The following is a 21,897-nucleotide window of genomic DNA, read 5'->3' on the forward strand; positions in this document are numbered from 1 at the left end:
CTCTTTCGATAATGTCTATACCAGCCTTTGTGTGAGGGTCCCAGACTATATCGGCATACTCGAGTGTTGGCCTAATAATTGCCTTATTTGCGGTTAATTTGGTAGCACTAGTGCAGTTTTTTAAACGGTGCTTTAATAACCATAACTTTTTCATTGCTGCCGCAGAAATATACCTAACATGAACGGTATAGCTCATCTTGGAATCAATTGTAATTCCAAGATATGTGAATTCCTCTACCTGTTTAATGTCCATATTATTTACCGTGTAAGTGCAAATTAGCGGATTTTTTTTACGTGTAATTGAAAATTTGTGTAATTTGAAAATTAATTTGTAATTTGTAATTTGAAATTGAAATTTGTGAAAATTTACGTGTAATTGAAATTTTTACGTGTTAGATGAAAAGAATAACGTAGTGTCATCAGCATAGATTACGTAACGCGTATCAACATCAATGTTTACTAAATCATTAATAAAGATATTAAAGAGGAGGGGCCCTAAAATACTGCCCTGGGGTACACCTACATTGACCGACCGAACTTCAGATTTAAAGCTATTTACTTGTACAAACTGCTTTCTATGACCAAGATACGACTTAATCAAGTCAAGTGCATTGCCGCGTATACCGTAGTTGTTTAACTTACTAAGCAAGAGATCATGATTTATAGAATCGAAGGCTTTTGAAAAATTGACAAATACTCCCAATGTTAGCAAACGTTTCTCAAAATTATTTAGAATTAGTTCTTTCTGTTCAAGCAAAGCTAGCTGTGTTGACATATTTTTCCGGAAAGCGTACTGATGCTTAGTTATCAAGTTGTGCTTGTCCAGAAAGTCTGATATTCTGCAAAAAATTATTTTTTTCCAAGCACTTCGAAAATATAGGGAGAATAGACACAGGTCTATAATTAAATAGGGCAGTTTTGTTACCTTTCTTGAACAATGCAACTACTTTTGCCATCTGCATTTTATACGGGAACACACCGGTAGAAAGGCATATATTATAAATATGGGCTAGTACTGGAGCGATAATATCTATTACAAATTTCACACGCTTGATTTTAATGTTATCAGCATCGCAGGAATTGCTATTGTTTAGTGCGGAGAACAGTAAAATTACTTCTGAAGTGTTTGTGGGACGCAAAAGAATTGAATGCACACAGTTCGTTGTAATGAAACGGCAGGCGTTTTCATTCACATTGCGTTTAGGTAGATTAGTGAAATAATTATTAAAACAGTCGGCCAACTTCTCGTCAGGTATGTCCGCTCCATCAGAAATTATTCGCAGCCCTGCCGCTGAATTGGGCACTCTATTCAGCAAAGAATTAAGCCAATGCCATATCTTATTGCTGTCATGGCTGCAAGATGCGAAGGATTGCTTATAAAATGCAGTTTTCGCAGCATGTAATTCCTTAGTTAAGCCATTTCAAAATGATTTAAACACTCTTAAATCATCAGGATCCCGAGATATGATGAATTTATTGAATAACCTAGCCTTTTCTTTTATCTTCTTAAATATTTGAACAGTAACCCAGGGTTTACGTATCCGTGATGGAGCGGACACTTTAGGAACGGAAGGAAAATGTTTAACATAATAAGAAATGAACGTTTCCAGAAAAGCCCCGTAAGCACGATCAGCACTTGTAGCAGCAACAACACTGTCCCACACTACGTGACTTAAGTCATCGCGAAAACACTCTAGCCGTTCTTCAGTTATAATTTGTGAAAAGCAAACTTGTTCTGGTGATCGTTTATCTTTCCGTTTGATAGTGAGGAATACAGGCATGTGATCACTCAAGCTGTATGAAATAGTGCCACATTGAACACTGTTTGATCCGTAGTTAGAAATGAACAAGTCAAGGCATGTGGAGGTATCACAGGTAATTCTGGTAGGAGTATTGATAACATTGGAACACCCATACGTTTTTAAAAGCAATTCAAAATCACGTGTGATATTGCAGTCAATCACAGGACAGGTAAATTGAGTAAACACAGGACAGGTAAATTCAAGGATGGCAGAATGCGCATTGAAGATGAACTTTGTTCGGGTTGCCCTTCAACCATCAGATGGACGAAAATGTTGGTTTGATTAATGAACTGATAAACCAAGATCACCTAATGATTATCGATGAGTTATCAGAGAACACAGGCATTAGTTAGAGTGCATTCCAAGAAGTTATGACTAAGGAATCGCAAATGAGGCTAATTGCAGTGAAATTTGTGCCCAGACTGCCTCACAGGGTGACAGAAGCAAAGACAATTGTCAGTGACTGAAGACTTGGAAAGTAAAATCACTGCAGACCCAGATTGTCTGTTGAAAGTGATAACAGTAGATGAGAGTTGGTACCACAGCTACAGCCCAGAAACCAAGCAGGCTTCAAGTCGGTAGAATCCCCACAGATCACTGTGGCCCAAAAAGGCAAGACAAGTTCAGTCAAATGTCAAAACAATGCTGATTACCTTTTCTGATGTCCGGATTGTCCATCGCGAGTTTGTCCAAGCTGGACAGACAGTTAATGAATAGTTCTTTACCCAGGGGTTCAAGGGCGTCTGTGAGAGGACATACGAAGGAAGTAGCTGGATCTGTGGTGGAGTGGAGAGTTGTGCCTTCATTATGACAATGTCCCCGCACACACTGCACTGAGTGTGTGTCAGTATCTGGCATCGCAGCGATGGACAATCATTTCCGACCCGCTTTATTCCCCAGTCCTGACACCCTGCACCCTTTGTTTTATTTCCCAGGATTAAAAAAAGCTTGAAGGAGCAGCGTTGTGATGATGTACTGGCTTTAAGGTAAAGGTATCACTGCCGCCATCTTTCGTGTATTTCAGATTCTCCCATCAGGCGACGCCAATCAGTCATGTTTTGAAGAAGGGAAGAAAACCTGCTTCATGTCGCTTTGTGGGCTCTGGGGCAATTTGCACACTTCACAGTTTCAGCCGCGCAGGATTTTACCTGATGAATACCACCACGTCTTCGGCACTATGCAGGATTCCTACACGCAGCCTTCACGTGGCCCAGATTGAAACACTTGTGACACTGTAACAGTCGTGGTGCATATGGTTGTACTGAATGCCTCACATACAGTCGAACCCGGCTATATTGAACCCGTTTACATCGAATTATTCTATATATCAAACAATTTCTGGGCACGGTGTAGTTACAATGAGTATATATAGCAAAAATTATGTTTACTTTGAACAAAAATAGCAGCGACTCCTGATATGTCGAATGTCGAGCAGCGGAAAAGTGCCCCCAGAAGTTGGCTTTCCCTTGCGGTTGTGGGGAAACCCGATGGCGCGACTCCATCCAACCGCTCTCCCTACCGTGACCGCGCTGCTTCGGACGAGCTGTCGACGCCCCCCTGCAAAATATGATCCTGGCCCGCCCGCAGCGCTTGCTCGGACAGCCAATCAGAGGCTCTTGTGCCCTTGTCATGCAAAATGGCGAAAGTGCGAGTTGTCTCGGTGCTTTTCTTGTCCATCATCTTGTCCATTGTGTGTGTGCCTTGTGGGCCTTCTCCCGCAGTGTGGCCGTGATGAAGCGGCACAATTTGCCTTTCGTCGTGAAACTCGAAATCGTAAATCGGGTCGAACGCAGTGAGAAGTCGGATGTGTCCCCGCAGCGTGAATGATTCCGAGGAACTCTCGGGACGATCTTGAAGAATAAGGGGGAAATTAGGGCTAACGCGGCCAAACTCTCGCCCCAGTGCCCATGGCGCCCGACGCATACGCACGGCCGTGTACGAGTGGTTCATCCGTAATCGCTTCAGCCGTGCCGGCTTCCGCGTGCTCAATGTTGACTGTAAATTCTGGTGAATGCGACGCAGCCGTTGCCGGTGTTGCCGAAGCTTGGAGCGAGCTGTCAGAATTTCCTGAAGTTGTTGACGAATCAACAGTGGACAAGTTTGTGAGTGCAAATGATAGTATCGCGACCACGGGAGAGCCCGAAAACGAAGACTACATCGTACTGACATTGTACCGAGCACAAGTGAAAGTGGGCACAATGAGTAAATCAATGACGGTCCTTTGCCTACATCCTCCGAAGTGATTGGTGCGCTCGCACTAGTCCGGTGCTTCTTCGCGAATGCGGAAGGTTGCGGCCTCAGCTGCTCCCGACTTCTTAGACAATGTGGAGAAGTGCGTGCATCGCAGGCAGTAAAATTGCCCAAGCAGAAAGAAATGCAGGACTATTTCATGCGAAACTAAGCTAGTTTCATCAATAAAGTGATCTTATAAATGGTATGTGCTTTTATACCATCCGATTATTCAGCAGGCTTATATTGAATTATGCTCTATATCGAACTGATTGGTGTCTTTTTGCGAGTTCGATATAGCCGGATTCGACTGTACACTACTTTAATCGATGCTGGCAAAGAATTTTACTCGAAGACCAACTTGATGCACCGAGAGCAGCCAAATCAGTGGATGTCAAGGATTCGCACTGTCAATGATAGTAGAGACCGTAGGTCTTCATCCTTGGTGTCAGTGTTGTGGTCTTCGCCCGCAACGCTCACAGGGCGCACGCTCCGATTCTGCGCGCCGGACGACCACCGCGGGTTCGAGCACTCCGAGCTGCCACGTGCGCAGCAGGGCACCATGCGTCCGCGCCTGCTCCGGCCCGCTCCGTGTGCCGACGCGCAGCTGCGCGCGTACACGCCCCGCCGGCCCCACAGCTTAGGGGAAGGCGAGACTGCACGCGCGCAGCAAGGGAGACCCTAGGCAAATCTCTCGAGAAGCCAGAAAGTACATTTATTAAACTGAGAGCCAATACAAACACACGTTTTAACATCACGTCCGAATCTGAATCTAATTACACAAAACATGGCCGAATGGTCGCCGGTGGCCGCTAATGGCACACCGCGACAGAGAGAGAACAGAGAAACGAGGAACAAAGAACAAAGAACCCCAGCAGTAAAAGAGGCTGCCTACCCTTCGTTCAGCGCCTGCCATCGCGTGCCCCACAGCAGAGAAAAGGGAAATAGAAAGAAACGACAGACGAACAGACGGGGGCACGATCGGCAGACGCTGCCTCAGGACATCGGGACGACGGGAGAGTGCGCGCGCCGCCTGCCGAGGCCGGGACCCCGCCGAGCCGAAGTAACCATCGGCCGGCGGCGGACAAAGGGGACCGCCGCCGGCAGAGAGGAACACGTACGCACCTTCCGACGCCCCGATGTGGTCTCCCCGGGCGCCCGTCTTGCGCGCGCTTACCCGGAGCGCACGCAAGCAGGGCCCAAATCCTGCCAAAATGTTAGCCAATGGCGAAAGCCTGTTGACCTTCACGTGGGCGGGATGACAGCAGAGTGACAGTGTTTTATGACCCGCTGCCACCCCGTCCAGGCAAGGAGGAGAGGGACACGGAGCCCCCGGCAACACAACGCAATGGCTCCACACAACCACCGCGAGAGCCCGAAAAACGCAGAGCCAGAAATCCCACAGTGTCCAAGTCTGACACAACATCACTGCAGGTGTCCTTCCTGTACGCTAGAAATGAGCGAACAGGAATGTTGCCAAGCACTTCAGTAGCTTTCGAAGCCTCCAATACTGCTTGAGAACTCACATCCACTGTCAGAATGTTCTTCCAAGCATTAATGCGGATCTCTCTCACATGTCCTGAAGCTATACAATTGAAACATTCTGTCAGCAATTGCCTGTTCAACGAATTCATATTCGTTCCTGCTGTAGTTGGGGTGTAGCTAACAAATAAGACCTGTTCGCCACATCTGCTTTTATGGGTACAATCACAGCCTGTTGACATCCTGCGAAGCTTGCGCTTCAAGTGGCACGATTGGACGAGCCTGTAATCACTGTCCGAGTCCATCTCTGCTGCTGTTGAGCTGTCAGATGAGTTGGGAAGCCTATAATCCGTGATGTCACGATTTCCCAAGGGCTGGGTTACCGCCGTAGGACTCGCCTTGTCAGGAGTGCACGGAGGTTCTTCGTCCCTAATCCCGGAGGACTATAAAGTTTCATATTAGTATACCTAGAGGGAAATTTGGCGCTGCGATCGTTGAACCATCATGGGAATGATGGGAAGTACAGGCTTCGGATTGGCAATGTGTTGACTGGCGAACTAGTCTACAAGTATCTTTTTGGCAGTTTTGGTTTCGCTCCAGCGCAATTGCTATAACCTGCAGTGGGACAGTGCAACGCAAAGCTCTCTGCCTTTGTTATGTTGCTCGAAGTGGCGATAGCGCGCTGGGCCAGCGGCTGGGACGATGTTTGTGTCGGGGTGTGGTGTCGAAGCCATGACGAAAAGCGACGGCATCGTAAATGTTGAAAGAACATGTTTTGAGCGTTTGGGCCTTGGTTTGTTATGTGTGCTAAGTTGGCTCTGTAGCGTTATGTGCTTTATGAAACTTAAGAATAGGAAAAAGAAGGCACTACTGATACAAGACAGTTGTACTTCTAATGGCTTGACAATCAAATTTTTTTGAGGGCTTCATTATGCATTGCTCGTTTATGTGCTCATCGAAATGCGTGTTTTAGGGCTTTGAGAACACAAACTTACTTGTGGTAGGAAAGGATGCTGCTTCTTGGCTGTAGTCTAGTGTCGCAAAATGGGTAAGTGCAAAGCCGCGCCGTAACGCTTCGGAAGTGGTACGTCAATATAATATATGATGAAGCATACTCGTAGGAGGCCACTAGCGTTCTAGCTAGCACTGCAGCTGATGTGCTTAAAAGTACTTGAGGACGTTCAGCAATCGTGACAGCCGACGCAGCCTTTCGAAAGAGCAAGAGAGTTCGCAAGTGCCTGTCATTTGCGAGAAAAGTCTCACATTTGCAGCGAGCAGGCATCGTAGCAAACGACACTTTTAGCATTCCGCTCAAGGCCGCAACACTTACTCACAATACATTTTTATTTCCATAAATACTTGATGAGTATTTTCATATAAGTACATGCGTGGTTGTTATAGCTGTTGCAAAAATAAATAAATAATTATTCTCTGGCGTTAAATCGGGAACAGAATCGCACAAGAATGCATACCCTGATGTGTCCTGATGATAAACCGTAGTAACCCGTGCTTCCATCTCATAGTCATACAAAGTTTATGTAACGTGTTTTACATTATATAACACACTGCAGAAATAAAATTAGATTTTACGCGATAATATTTGAGTATAGCTTTGTTTACTGCGCCGCAAGCAAATGCAACTAGTCTAAAGGTCGAAGTCAATCCAAAGCCTGTACTTCCCATCATTCCCATGTAGGTTTAGGCAACGCTCATGAGAATTCCCGTAGACACTAGCGCCACATTTCACTCTAGGGTATTTGTTTAGAAACTCTATGCGGAGGACGATGTCTTCGGTGAAGCTCCTGATAGCTAGAAGTTGCACAACTTCAAAGAACCACAGAACAAGAATGTTCGTTCCACACTTCTCCAGCTTTTGCCAATAAAAAACTTTCTCGAGGAAGTCACTGCACAAACAAACTGTCATTTTTTCTTTTTACTTAGTCACTCTGTTGTAGAGTTCTTTTTTACTCTATACTAACATCTCTCCTTATTCTTTTACCCTCGCCCCTCCTCCGCTGCTGACCGCTGTTCAGGTGTCAGCAGACTGTGCTAGATAGCTACTGCAGTCAGTAGCAATTTTCTTCCCTTCTTTTTCCTTTATTTATCTATCTGTTTATTGACACAAAGCTCTGTTTATCATTTCAATCCTAAAACCTTCGTTTAGCGGGCCTGTACTTTAGAGAATGCTGGAAAAAAAAAAGTTGATGCTAGGAAGAAAAAGAAACAAAGCTAGTTGGTGATCAACATCGCTTCTGTCCATTTCAGTCTCAATCTTTCTGTATTATTACAGCTAGTGTTGTGTTACGCTGGGGCAGTGAGCACTGCAGTCAGAAGGCCATCTACTGAGATGGTTTTCGGAGCAGCGGCCCGCACTCACTTGACAGCCACATCAAAAAGCGGCAGTGACGAACCACTTACCACCATCAATCAGTGGCATCAACCATTTTACACATAGAAAGCTTCATACCAAGCCACTGTTAAAAGCAGCAGCCGTGCAAAGGCCACCACACGCAGCAACAAAATGACAATGGTGCTTGGCACAACTCATCTTGAAAAGAAGAGAGGCGTGAGGCATTTTTCTCAACTACAGCAGATCCCCTGTTGTAGCATCGCAACAGGCACCAACCAGAGCTTGCTGCAATGCTGCATGTTGCTAAAGAACGCCTGTGAGATTTATTATTTATTGCAAATTTTTTGTTTCAAGCACTGCTTAGTAAAACTGATGAGTGCTAGTAATTACAAGACGTTGTATGACTACTAATGTGCAGCACTCGCTGTGAATTGGCATGTACATGAAAAAAGGATTGCAGAAGATTACGCATTTGGGCTGGTTGGTTCATGATTACAAGCAGTAAATACAGCGCTAAACAACAGGACTAGGAGAGGGACACAGACAACAGCGCCTTTATTCTTTCAGTCAGCATATATATACTCCGCCGCTATCTCAAGGCATAGAATCAACAGAATTCAGCATGTGCAGGGAAGAAAAGGGCAATTAATGCGATAGGAAGGCAATCTCCTTAGGAAGGAGAGAAATATAGAGAAGGCTTACACATGCTTTGCCGCTAACATGAATGTGGAAAGCTTCGGAAATGAAACGTGCACGTTCATCGTGGTATTTTTGATTATGTAATGTAATTTTGTAATGAAAAATACCGCTGTGATCGCGCATGTCTCATTTCCGAAGCTTTCCACATTCATGTTAGCGGCGAAGCATGTGTAAGCCTTCGCTATATTTCTCTCCTTCCTAAGGAGATTGCCTTCCTATCGCATTAATTGCACTTTTCTCCCCTGCGCATGCTGAATTCTATTGATTCTGTGCCTTGAGATAGCAGCGGAGTACTATATATATTGTTAGATATGGAGCTGTTTCCTGCGATTACTTCGAATTCCCCAGACCACATCGGATTGCAGCACAGCTAATTGAGGAATGCAGAAGCAGGAAAGCACATTCCAGAGGAGCGGCCGAGCAAACAAGTTTAAGGCAACAAGTTCACGTGCCAACAAGTTCGTGCGCCGCCGGGATTAGCAGGTGGGCCTCCGACAATGAAGCATGAGCAGCCCTCCCCTTCTCCTCGTTAGAAGTGCATTGCCAGTCTGCGAGGCAAGACCACAGCGAGCCGCCAGGTGTGACACCGCGACACGGGCGCCTACCATTGGCTGAAAGTGGCGTCATCGGAGCGGACTCTCCCATTGGTCAAACATGACGTGACTTACAGTGCTCGAAGGGTTTATAAGAAGCCTTCCAGAGAGACCTGAGCATTCTGGGACATGCCCTGATTCCCTGATTCACCTCTCTCTAACTTCTTGCCGCGGGCCGCAGCGTCCGAGTTGCTGCCGGCCCGTAATGACTGTACGACTGTTAATTGACGCTCACCTCCTTGTAAATAATGTAGAATAAATCCTCCCAAGTTTGGGGTCTTCATCCCGAAGTCCGACCTTCAACCCCGACATCTGGTTGGCAGCGGTAGGATCGCCTCCGAATGCATCAGCTGGTGGCAGCGCTACGGATCAACCTTCGTCAAGAGAGATCATAAGGAACCGGGAAGAGCGAAGAAGAGAGAGCCTTCGTCGAAAGAGGTCCGAAGAGACTGGGAGTATCGAAGAAGGAGCGAGCCTTCGACCCAGGGAGTCCGGAAGGAACCGGGAACAGCGGACAAATGAACCGGATGGCAGAGTGCTGCAACCGTAAGTGAGCGCGTGGTTTTTTTCCTTATGATTCGCCAGACTCAAAGGTTGTGTGTTCAATTTTGATAGTTCTGGGAATCGGGAATTTGTTGCATTGTGTGTTTGCACAAATTAATTAAGGAAAACAGTTTTAACCACCTGTCGGGGCAGCTGCCATGGATCTTAGAAGGTTGACGAGGTTAGACTTGTTGTTGGTGTGCGACGATTTGGGAGTTGAGGCGGACGAACGGATGAAAACGCCAGCTATCATAAAGGCGATTAATGATAGCGGCAATGATGACAAAAGCATTGAGCTTGCTTGGGAAGTGATACAGGAGCCACGGGAGCGTGTGCGTCGTGTACGTTTGCGGGAGCATCGTGAACTTAGGAGTGAGCATAAGCGTGAAGAACGCGAGAATGAACGGAAGCAGGAGCTTCGAGAACTTGCTCTTAGGTGTCAGCGTCACGAACGTGAGAAGGCACGCGAACGTGAGAATCAACGTAAGCTTGAGCGAGAGGAAAAGTATGAGAGAGAGAAGGCAGCACTGATCAAAGAGATACAGTATTGTGATCAGTTATTGGCACAGAGACAACGGCTGTCTGTGAATTCTGTAGGTAGTACAGAGCGAAAGAATGAGGAAGTGTCTAGCGGACTTTCGCCAGAAGCCGACGAAAACAGTAGTGCCTGTGAGATTGGCTGCAGATTCATAAGTAAAGGGAAAAGGCTAGCTGCTAACGATGCCTTAGTGGCAACAGAGGCCCTTAAAGGCCGCAAGGAGAGCGACGAGGTGCTGTGCCAACAGATGACTGTAGAGACAGCTAGGCCAGCTGCGAACAAATTGGCACAGTTACCGAGCGTGTGCGTCGCTGGTAATGTTAGCGAGGTTGCTAGCGAAGAAAAGGGTACTGCTGACCCGACAGACGCGAGCACCCATGTCAGGCCAGAGGTGCGTGCAGAAGTGAAGTGCGAGCTGGACGATGCAGTTGAGAATAGTTCTCGGGGTGGCGAGCTCCGTAGCTCACGAGAGAACAACTGCATTGTTCAGGGATCGGTGCGGCTCTCCGCCAGTCTAGATAGCCTAGAGAGGGATGATTCAGTTGTTAATCATTCGGACTGTGCGCGTGAGACAGCGATCGATACCGACGGGCTGTGTGCCGATGCACAGCGTGCACTGGGCAATGTAGTAGAGGGCAGTTCGCAAGAGTGCGAGTTGCCTTACTCGAGTAAAGCCTGCTGCATTGTGCCAGAGTCGGTTGAGCTGTCCGCCAGTCGAGGCAGAGAGAGTGTTGATTTAAGTGAGAATCACTCAGACTGTGCGGGTAAGAGACCGATCCGGGCCGACGAAATGTGTACCGGCCAGCACGAGGCACGAGAAGGCGACATGAAGGCGATTGCAAAGAGAAAGCGCCGTAAAAAGAAGCGCAGTAAAGACCGGAAGACGGTAATTAATGTAGCGCCGCCAAAGATGGCGAGAAACCCAAAAGGGCAGGGCGCGAGGAAGAAGGTGCGGTCGTCTAGGACGATGTTGACGCATCCAAAATGGTCGAGCCACCGGTCAAAGGGGGACCGCGAAGAATGTTCTGCGCGGACGCGGACAAAGGGCACGGGGCAGTTAATCGCCTCGTCGTTCCGTAGTTCTTTTCACAGCTCAGCGTGCAGTTCGAAGAAACGCAAGGTGGCAGGACGAGACCAGGTGGGGAGTAGCGACGCGGTCAATCGAGTTCGTGTTGAAAGCGGGGCGCCAGGACGCAAATTGGCAGGAGACCGTAACGTCTTGGGGGAGCTGATAGTGAATCAGCCCTTTTGTTGTCTCTCGGCAGCCAGAGTAGCTTTGAAACTTCGCCCACCGCGGGTCAGGCTGAAAGTATGAGTCAGTCGTAAGCAATCGGGAACGGGAGGCCAAGAGCGCTTCCGTAGAAATGAAGTGTTTGTTTTTTATTTTTGAGCATCGGAAAATTTCGCGATTTGAGACTAGAGTTTCTGTCAACGTGTAAGGTTTGAGCTTTGTTTATGTTTTGGTTTGAGAAAGCTCCGAGATTTGAAAGATGCGTTTTATGTAAACATGTAGTCTCGCGAGATGCTCATTAATAAGTAGATAGGCTTTTTTTTTGTGTGTGTGCGAGTAACCTGAAGGTCAAGGTTATCGTCGAAAGGCCTATGGTAACGCGCGTGTGTGTTATTTAACCTTCTTTCTTTTTAAGTGTTTTTGAATTTTGTAAGGTTAAGCGCGTAGGTTTTTAGTAAGTGCATGATTTGCACGGAGAAGCGTTCTTAGTTCCATTAGCGCGTGTCCTGTGTGGACGGAAGGAAGCAGACTTTACGACTGGGTTGCTCGTGTGTTGAGGGCAGCCGTATTCTGACTTCTCTGATAAGTACGCGTGGAACGAGTTATTAAAAGACGCATCATTTTAAGAGTTCTGCGGAGTGTGTAAGTCCCGCGAGTTTAATTGTTCGTTTACGTCACGTGTCCTGTAGGACTTTCAGGGAAGAAACGTGAGTAAGCGTGAATGCAAAGTTTGCCTACAACGCAAGTACGCGTTTTGTTTAGTGACCACAAGGCTAGTGCGCTTGTGATTACGTACTTGTGAGGTTGACCAGATTGTTCAGTGGCACCATTACGTGCGATACGTACGCCACTGCGATAGATTGGAAACATGCTGTTCGTGTGGTTAGGCCACTTAAGTTATGTTCGGCTGTTTTCATTTGTTGTTTGCATCGTCAACGACCCTTTTGTTTTGCAACAACAATAGTACTCTGGTCTTGTTGGCAATCGAGGAGAAATGGATAGCTGTTTGGAGGGGTGGTTGGAACTGCTTTGTCAAAATTGGGGAACTAAAAGGTCAGGGTTGATTTTGACTCAGTAATAGCCTGGCGAGTCAGGGGTGAAGAGCCTGCGCTTACGCGTGGTGCAGCGCTGTGTTGTTTGGTTTGTTTGACGTATGTTTTCCAGGGCCCAGGATCCCGAGGGTTGTCAAACGAGGCTCGACCCCAATACCCTGCAGCTTCTTTCAGCGTTCCTCATGGCCAGCGAATTGAGTTCACCGGCCATTCAGAACAACCGGGGCGAGGACGAGCTGTTAGATATGGAGCTGTTTCCTGCGATTACTTCGAATTCCCCAGACCACATCGGATTGCAGCACAGCTAATTGAGGAATGCAGAAGCAGGAAAGCACATTCCAGAGGAGCGGCCGAGCAAACAAGTTTAAGGCAACAAGTTCACGTGCCAACAAGTTCGTGCGCCGCCGGGATTAGCAGGTGGGCCTCCGACAATGAAGCATGAGCAGCCCTCCCCTTCTCCTCGTTAGAAGTGCATTGCCAGTCTGCGAGGCAAGACCACAGCGAGCCGCCAGGTGTGACACCGCGACACGGGCGCCTACCATTGGCTGAAAGTGGCGTCATCGGAGCGGACTCTCCCATTGGTCAAACATGACGTGACTTACAGTGCTCGAAGGGTTTATAAGAAGCCTTCCAGAGAGACCTGAGCATTCTGGGACATGCCCTGATTCCCTGATTCACCTCTCTCTAACTTCTTGCCGCGGGCCGCAGCGTCCGAGTTGCTGCCGGCCCGTAATGACTGTACGACTGTTAATTGACGCTCACCTCCTTGTAAATAATGTAGAATAAATCCTCCCAAGTTTTTGGGTTTTCTTCCCGACGTACCGTCCTTCAACCCCTACAATATATGCTGACTGGAAGAATAAAGACACTTGGTTGTTAGTCAGCACAGCTGTCTGTGTCCCTCTCCTGTTCCTGTTGTTTAGCGCTGTTTTTACTGCTAGAAAAAAGAATGTTAGTTTGCACGGACCTGGCCAGCAGAAAAATTAGCCAAATTCACTGCTTCCTTGTAGATTCCTTAATCAACATAAGACAATTTTCTCTTCATATAATCGTAGAAAAGGGCTTGCTGCTTGATTATTGAAAATTTAAGACTTTCAGCTTCAGTAATATTGCATATTCTTTGCCAATGCGTGTCCAAGTATAGCGATAAATTGCCAATTTGAAGTAATAACTTATGAACTGTTCATCAGAGCTCAAAACAATTCACATAGATGATAACTGGACTGTAGCCTAGAAAACCACTAAATATTATTCTGCATTGAAAAGGAAAGAAAGATATGCATTCATAAACTTTTATTGTTTTGCCCATTTTTATTAGCTCCTATAAAATTTCTCATTTCTTTACATGCAATATCTCTTCATAGAAACCTTGTATAACATTTCATTTAAAGGTACAGCAAATTTCATCTTGTTATGTGTACAGTTTTGCCAGAAGTGCAGTACAAAGTAGGCTAGCACAGAACGCTGTTTTTTGCTCTTACTGTTTTTACTGCGATCGGGTAAGGCTTCAGGCTGGGTGATAATACAAGGTATCATTGTAAAGCGCAGAAAGTAAGCTTTGGACATCCGTCCAATAAGCGCAGATAGCACAGTGTGTCCACAAACAAAGGCTAAAATGCGGTGCTCATGTCACTGGAGTGGCACCGCCAACTTAAAAGCAGCTTCACAGGTGACCCTCAAAAACATTCCGAATCAAGAGTTCCTAGGGTGCCTCAAACAGTGGGAAAAATGAATTGACAAGTGCATTGCAGCTTAAGGAGACTACTTTGAAGGCAATTAATTTGCTTTTCTCTTAAAATTAATAAAAATGTTTATTGCAAGAAGGTTTGGTTATTCTTGGGCCCCCCATCATACATTGCTTTTCTGTGGATACATGTGGAGACACATATCTTCTAACAGCAATGTCAGAAAAGGCCATTTCTCTCCCGCAAAAAGTGTGCAAAAGTAGATGCTTGCAGGATCTTTGCTGGCAAGCTCACAAAATGCTAATAAGCCAAGCGATGCCTGGGGAATATGAGAACACTGGCTTAGTTCTACCGTACAGTCTAATACAGTTAAACCTCGATGTAACTGAGTCGGTAAAATCGACAATTTGTTTCGTTCTATCGAAATTTCGTTCTATGAAATTTGATCCTTTATGCAAATAAGCACAGTCGCCGATCAATTTTTTTTACATGGAAGGGGCTGCAAAATATTTCGGATTATCAGGTAATCGAGAAAGAGATTAAACTTTTGTTCTGAGCAAGCACAGTCTGTGCCCTAGGTGGGCGGCTTTCTTATTCCAGGCATTTGCGGGCCATGGTCATCTCTTGTGCCCATTAGATGAGGCTGCACTGTCTCTTATTGTTGGGGTCTGATAACTTAGCCTCCTACTGCTCTTTGGTTAGTGTTTGGGTGTCTACGGTGCCATTTTTTCTGACACATCCCCATATCATATGGCATAGGGTGTCTGAGACATTACAGTACGTGCAGAAGTATGAATGCTTAGTAGCTGGGATTTAGTGCAATACGATACCATGCAATCGAAAAATGAAAACTTGAATGCAAAAAAATAAAAAATTTTAGGGGGTTTGAGAGTTAGCAATGAAAAATACGGTTTCCTGCCGTGTTGTCGATATCTTTGCATCGGTGGTATGGATTAAGGGAAGCCATCCATGTTTTCACATCCACTCCGCTTCCACAGCTAGTAGCGTCGCTTGCAGTGGTGATGGCTGGTGGTGAAAGGCTGACCGTCATCCACGCCCTTGTAGAGTGTCACGAAGCAGAAATCAAAAGGAAAAAGCACTTTGCTTTAGCATATCGGCAACATATTCCGTTGCACCCCGGACAGCTTCTTGGCACCACCCCATTATTAGACACCAAATCACCCGCTTACCTGTCGAAAACGGAACTTGGAGAGAGTGCTATGAAAGGGGAAAGAAACATGCAGTATTTATTCACTTCGTGCGACAAAAGTGTTATTTTCGTTTGATGCCGCGGCGGCCTAGCACGACGACGACAGCAGCCTCAAACTTACTAAAGCTGCGTGCCAGCTTTTCAGCCAGCCCCGTCTCGGCAAACACTCGCATGGCAGATTCCTCGTTGGCGTTATGTATTCTCCGTGCACGTGAGCAGTAGTGCTGCAGAAGTCCCAGGGGCACCTTTTTCATTGCCGGGTGCCGGAGTTTGGAATACTTTTCATTTGGAATAGAGTTACGTTATCGCACCCCTGTTCTTGTCACGACAATTGCATTCATGAGGCTGACGTAACGCGCAGCTTATGCTACTGTCGAGCCTGAATCGCTCGTGCTGTCACTTTCCGTGTCGTCCTCATCACTGTCGCTAGTTCACACTTCGGCAACAACACAGGCAACAATAACGAAAAGTCGAACCTCGTAGATGACATGTCTTCGCGGTCGCAGCAGCGCTGCCAAGCAACTTCTTTGCATTCTAAATAAATGCCACACACCCTAGTCAACAGCAGATCCCTGTTGCGTGCCAGCGCCGTCTTCATGTCACGTTCGATAGCACGGACGATGTCTAATTTTTCTTCTATGCTGAGCACCCGGCGTCTTTTTCATCCGAGCTTCGGAACGACGCGAGTCCTCGCTTGCACAACGCCATAACGCTCTCTGGCACGGTGTCGAAATGATGTTGATGTGGCTTCACGTGCAAATGCACAGGGTGCTTGGAGGCTGTTCCGATCTCTGAGGCTTGTTGTTCCGCCGGGCCCGCCCAATAGAGATGACACACCGCCATGTTTGCGCAGCGAAAAGTTGATACGCTACATTTTAACCGATGCCTACGCAGTAAGGTGGTACGGTTTATGTGGATACAAAACACATTATGTTGAATGGCCGCTGAGTCGGGGATTTGACTTTACTACTTTTAAAACAAAACTACTGTTTAAACAGGTACGGTTTAACGAGGTTGTGCTGTATTGAAATTGTGTATAAACACACTTTGTTATACTGAGGTTCTAAATAAATGGTGTTCTATGGACAAGAAGTTATGAAAAGTAAATACTTTATTATATTGAGAATTTCATTATATGGAAGTTTGTTATATGAAGTTTAACTGTATGTACTCATTGAAGTCGCAACTGCAAAGCATCAAGTTTAGATTTTGTTTTTTATTTCAACAATCTCAATGGTAAGTTGTACAAACGATGCTAAGAAAGCCAGGTGTATCACATATAAAACTTTTCTATTGCTTCGTGATGCTTTTTAAGTTCAGGGGTGGCATGGTGTCGGAAATACAGGTTAGGCAGAGGGCTCTATTAATCTGGGCTTTTCTTTTGTTTCTTTGTTTGCAAATGGGACAGAAGACACATTTGTTGCAATGTTGTGCAGGCTCGCCAGACTTCACTTCATCACAGCTTGCCACTGGGATCCTACTTGCTCAAGCCTGTACAGAGGATTCTCAAGTACCATCTGCTTCTTCAGGTGAGCATTATTTGGGCTGAACAGACCAGGTTGAACAGGCTCAGCTGACTTTACTAAGTGCATATTTCGTAGTACTGGTGATATTACATTCTCCTGTGGTAAAAATCTGGTCTAATGCTAAGACAGCATTGCTTATGGGGGAAGTATTGTGCGCTTTGCAATTTAGCAGATACATTGCATTTAAAGAACAAATAAATGTTCCCTCTTTTCTCAGCTTAGCAAAAGTTTGTTAATTCGAATTTCACGGGGACAACCACGAAAGCGATAAAAAAAAGGCCATATTTGTGGATGAAAGGAGTGAGAGCATCTCGGGAAGCATCACCTTTTATTTATGAAAGAAATTTGTGACCTGTAGTAGTAGTATGCTTTGTTTAAAATGCAGTGGCACCACAAACATAGTATTAACACACCACCAGATGGTGCAATCAAATGGTAATACTATTGGGAAGCGTACATATTGAATCAGGTATAGATATAAAGTTAAATGGGGCCGTGTTCACTATTTGGAAGATATTGCCGGTACAACCAGTATTGCGGAAAGTTAGGCTTAGCCTCACTAAGACGTTTTTCATCCTGTTGGTGATCGTATTCTTTGTCACTCTCATGACACCGTCACATAGCCCTCTGCGGTGAAAGTGCCTACCCAGCGCGTGCTAGATGGTGGCCGTATGGTGCGGCTTGAGACGACCCAAGTGGATGACATCAGCTGATGTGGACGACGGAGCAGCATTGGCTGGAACTATTTCATAAGTGACATCTCAGAGTTGTCGCATAACGTGGTAAGGACCAGAGTACCAGGAGAGTTTCGATATGCCCACATACTGTGAAGGAGTCCAAAGGAGGATGAGGTCGCTGGCAGAAAACTGGACGTTATGATGATGGTTGTCGTAAAGAGACTTCTGTCTTGCCTACGACTCGGAAAGGTGACGGTTGGCAATCTGGCATGCTTTGGCAGCTGTAGCTATGGTGTTGCGAGCGTACTCAGATGGGAACTCGAGAGCAGTTGACAGGAGTGTGTCGAAAGGCAATGTCAGGTGACGTCCAAAGAGGAAATAGAAAGTGGGGGGTAGAGAGCGGTGTCGTCATGTGACGAGTTGTATGCGAACGTCACAAATGGGAAGGGGGCATCCCAGTCACGATGATCTGAGGAGACATACATTGAGAGCATATCTGTAAGCGTTCGGTTCAGGCGTTCAGTGAGGACGTTCCTTTGAGGGTGGTATGCTGTCGTTAATTTGGATTTTGTGGCGCAAAAGCAAAGTAGATCTTCGATAACCCTAGGTAAAAAGTAGCGGCCCCTGTCTGTGAGGAGCTGGTGAGGAACTCCGTGGTGTAAGGTGACGTTTTTCAAAAGAAAGTCTGCAACATCGTTAGTGCAACTGGTCTGGATGGCTCGTGTGATGGCATAGCGGGTTGAATAATCCGTTGCAATGGCAATCCACTTATTTTCAGCTCTGAAGGTAGGGAAAGGGCCCAAGAGGTCAAGGCCAACAAAACAGTTCGGTGGGTATTTCAATTGGCTGGAGGGTTCCACCCGGAAGCAAAGCAGGCTTCTTACGACGTCGGCACGGTTCGCAAGCAGCGACATAATGTTGCTATGTACGATAGAGCCCAGGCCTGAAAAAGTGTTGCCGACGTATGTCCTGGAAACACCCAGGTGGCCAGCAGTGGAGATATCATGAACTTGTGCGAGTACAGTTGCCTGGAGATGAGAGGGAATGACTATCCGCAGTTCGTGTCCTTCTGGTCGCATATTTCGGCGGTATAAGATGCCATCCAGAATGAGGAACATGTGAAGTGTAGGGTCTGACATCTCAGAAAGAAGGTGGTTGATGAGGTCGTGCTGGGATGTATCACGTTCTTGCTCCTCGGTAATGCGGCGGAAGGCATGAATATTCAGCAGATGCATCATTGGAGTCTGGAGCACCGACGGCGAGCTGAGACAAGCAATCAGCATTCTGTCCTCTTGGAGCCTACAAGACTTGTACACCACTGTGAAGGTGAATTCTTGAAGGCGTAGTGCCTAGTGACATAGACGACCCTTGGGATCTTTGTGTCGAGAGCCAACAGAGTGTGATGGTCCATGGTAACAGTGAAAGGTCAGCCGTATAGTACGGCTGGAAAATACTCACTGCCCGTACCTCATGCTCTGTAATGGAGTAATTGCGTTCAGCCTGTGAAAGCAGGTGTCTTACATATGCAATAACTCTGTCATACTCATGTTGACACTGAACTAAAGCAATGCTGATTCTATAGCCACTAGCATCTCTATGGACTTCTGTTGGGGCAGATGGGTCGAAGTGAGCGAGAATTTGTGGAGTAGCATGCAAGGTGATAAGGCATTTAGAGGTAGCAGCTTGGCCAGCATCCCATGAATAGGGTGCGCCATTCTTGAGAAGGTCAGTCAGAGGCCGAACAATGTCTGACAAATCGACGGAAACAAGAGCACAAGCCTACAAAGCTGCAAACATCTTTGGTACAGGTCAGTACAGGAAAATTGAGATCAGCACGAACTTTTGTGGGATTGGGGCGGACGCCAGATCAGTCGACGAGATTGAAAGTGTGCAGTAAAGACTTTGCAAGGTACAGCATCATTGTTGGTGAGCTCGATGGGTACTTTGTACATGCTGCCAACGAGCTGTACAAGGGCGCAAGGTTCCATCGGCGAGTTCAACGGGGAGGCGAGTCAGCTGATGCGTTCTTGAACATGGTGAAGCACTCTAATTATTCTTTGTGGAATGTAGAAGAGCAGTGTGTCCGCGGCCGTTTTATCGTGGGCCTTCGAGATGCAATGCTATCAGGCAAGCTCTGCTACAATCCGAAATACACGTTAGAGAAAGCGCTCATTTATCTTCACCAGGCTGAAAACTGTCCTATGTAAGAGGCATGCGGCGCAGAAAGGAAGAAGAGGATGATGTGCACATATCGGTCCAAATGGCACAAGCCCTCGAGGCGCATGACCCGAGTTGTGATCGAGGGAGAAGCGGTGCCGAGCTGGCATTATCGATGTGGCTCTGGGCTAAGAAGGTTGTGGCGTCAGCATCGGACTGGCAACGGGAGCCATGGAGGTTCGGTCAAGTCCATGTCGCTGCTGGTCCAGGGTGTGCTGTCGACCTCAGCAATGTTCGAGTGAGGCTTCTTGGACTTGCTGCAGCCTCTCATGGCAGTGCCGGGAACTCCAGGAAGGATCACCCTTTGGAGGCAGACCAGCACGAATGATAGTCCCCGGGGTATCTCGTCGGCACTCAAAGAAGAAGTAGTGGCGGAACCCGGAGTTAGGCGTAACTGGTGAGGCTGGGATGCCACGTCACCGACAGAGTTCGGGGCACCGGCATCAGAGACGGACGAGTTGACTAGCCACCAACAAGGTAGCAACGTTTATGGAGTCGGCGAGAACACAGACTATGATGAAGACCCGACGCGCTTTGGACTCGGGAAAATAAGTGCGATGACAAAAGTCAGTAAGAACAGTCCTTTCTAGTAGCGTTGCAGTCATAGGCTAGGGTGGCTGGACTTTCACGTAGCAAACGCCAAGGACTAATGTACCGCTAATAAGGACATGTTTAGTGATTATTAAGTAGGTTGGATAAGTGTTAGTATTTCTTCATTGTGTTCGAGTTTGGGATAGAGTGTAATTAAAATCTGTTTGTGGTGCTGCTCTGTGTCTCCCAACCTCATCTCTCGTAACATCCGCACACCCCTGGGATCGGTGACACACAACAAAAACGCAAAAAAAGAGTGGGCAAATTTTTCAGCGTGCTCACAGTGGCAATAGGGCATCCCAGAGTGATGAATATTGATGCAACAGACGTCGTGCAGAACCACCCACACCAGCAAACACAACACAACTTCCATACATGCAAGCAGTGCAAGTACGTCTTCACTTTGTGGATTTTACTGATGGTCTTCTGATCCATACTCCGAATGTCCTGCATGTTGTGCTACCTGCTACAAATGCAGAAAGAAGGGTCATTTCAAAGCAGGTTGCCGTTCGAGCAAAAATTGTTGCCTGTGGAATTGAGTGCAGTTGGTTTGGGCAGCAACAAAGTCCAGGAATTAGGGACATCGCCGAGCAGCACCTCTAGTGGCTGCCCCTGCAAACATGTGCGTTTTCTATAAGGAAGCATCATTTTTCCTGAATAACTCATCCTAGAGGCCATCTTTCAAAAATGTCTAGAAAGAATAGGTACTACGCACCTAGCCTGACATATCATGCAAGCAGTACCATTATTTACAACCAAAAACCCATTCCAAATTCCATGCGAAGTTTAAAGTATGGTTGTCTGTAGAAACGTTCAAATTTTGGAGGCCTTTTGGCCAGTTAGAAGGGATTTGGGATGAAACTATTGCCTTGATTCCTATATTTCCAGGGATCTAATGAGTTCACTGACTCAGCTTTCAGCTGCTTGCAGCAGCAGCTCTTGAAATAGCAAAAAATTTGTTCCAAAATCACAGTTTTCATAACAAGGTTGCAGAACTCAGCATGGTAGATGTATGAACCTCGCTTTGCCTGCAGCAGCACATCAAAGCGGTAGCTGAGCGTTCTGAACGATTCCAGATTGATACTACTGATACTGCGAGTGCAAGTTGACAGGTTCGAGGCCAGCTGCATCTTTAATTTTTTTTATCACTTTGTTGCTTCTTAGTTTTGCAGCTTTCTGCCTGATGGCATGTTAAGGTCATTTAGTTATGGTTCTTATTTTGTTTCTTTCCCGCCATCTGCACCAAATTTTTCATGAAAAAATATACAGGATGTCTACCAACCGGAAAAACCAGGAAAACTGGGAATTCTCGGGGATGTTGAGTAGTCTGGAAAAAGTCAGGGAAAACTCGGGGAATTTGTGCCTCTATAAGGGAAAATTAGCTGTGATTTTATTGAAAGGGTCGCAAGTCGCAGTAATGCTAGCTCGAGTAACAGACAGGAATCGTAATGAATCGTCTTTGATGGCCTGTC

General features: G+C 46.5%; 1 protein-coding gene across 3 annotated transcripts in view; it reads left to right on the forward strand.

Annotated features, from left to right (window-relative positions):
* GEFmeso (Guanine nucleotide exchange factor in mesoderm) overlaps positions 1 to 21,897 on the forward strand; it is a 380,310-nt gene that overhangs the window by 233,064 nt on the left and 125,349 nt on the right. For all 3 annotated transcript variants that reach the window (XM_070521522.1, XM_070521521.1, XM_070521520.1), the window contains one exon: positions 16,851 to 16,943. In XM_070521522.1, coding sequence (XP_070377623.1) covers positions 16,851 to 16,943 — 93 coding nt within the window. The remainder of the gene's footprint in view (positions 1 to 16,850; positions 16,944 to 21,897) is intronic.

This window comes from Dermacentor albipictus, chromosome 7 (assembly GCF_038994185.2).
Source record: "Dermacentor albipictus isolate Rhodes 1998 colony chromosome 7, USDA_Dalb.pri_finalv2, whole genome shotgun sequence".
NCBI classification, from domain to species: domain Eukaryota; kingdom Metazoa; phylum Arthropoda; class Arachnida; order Ixodida; family Ixodidae; genus Dermacentor; species Dermacentor albipictus.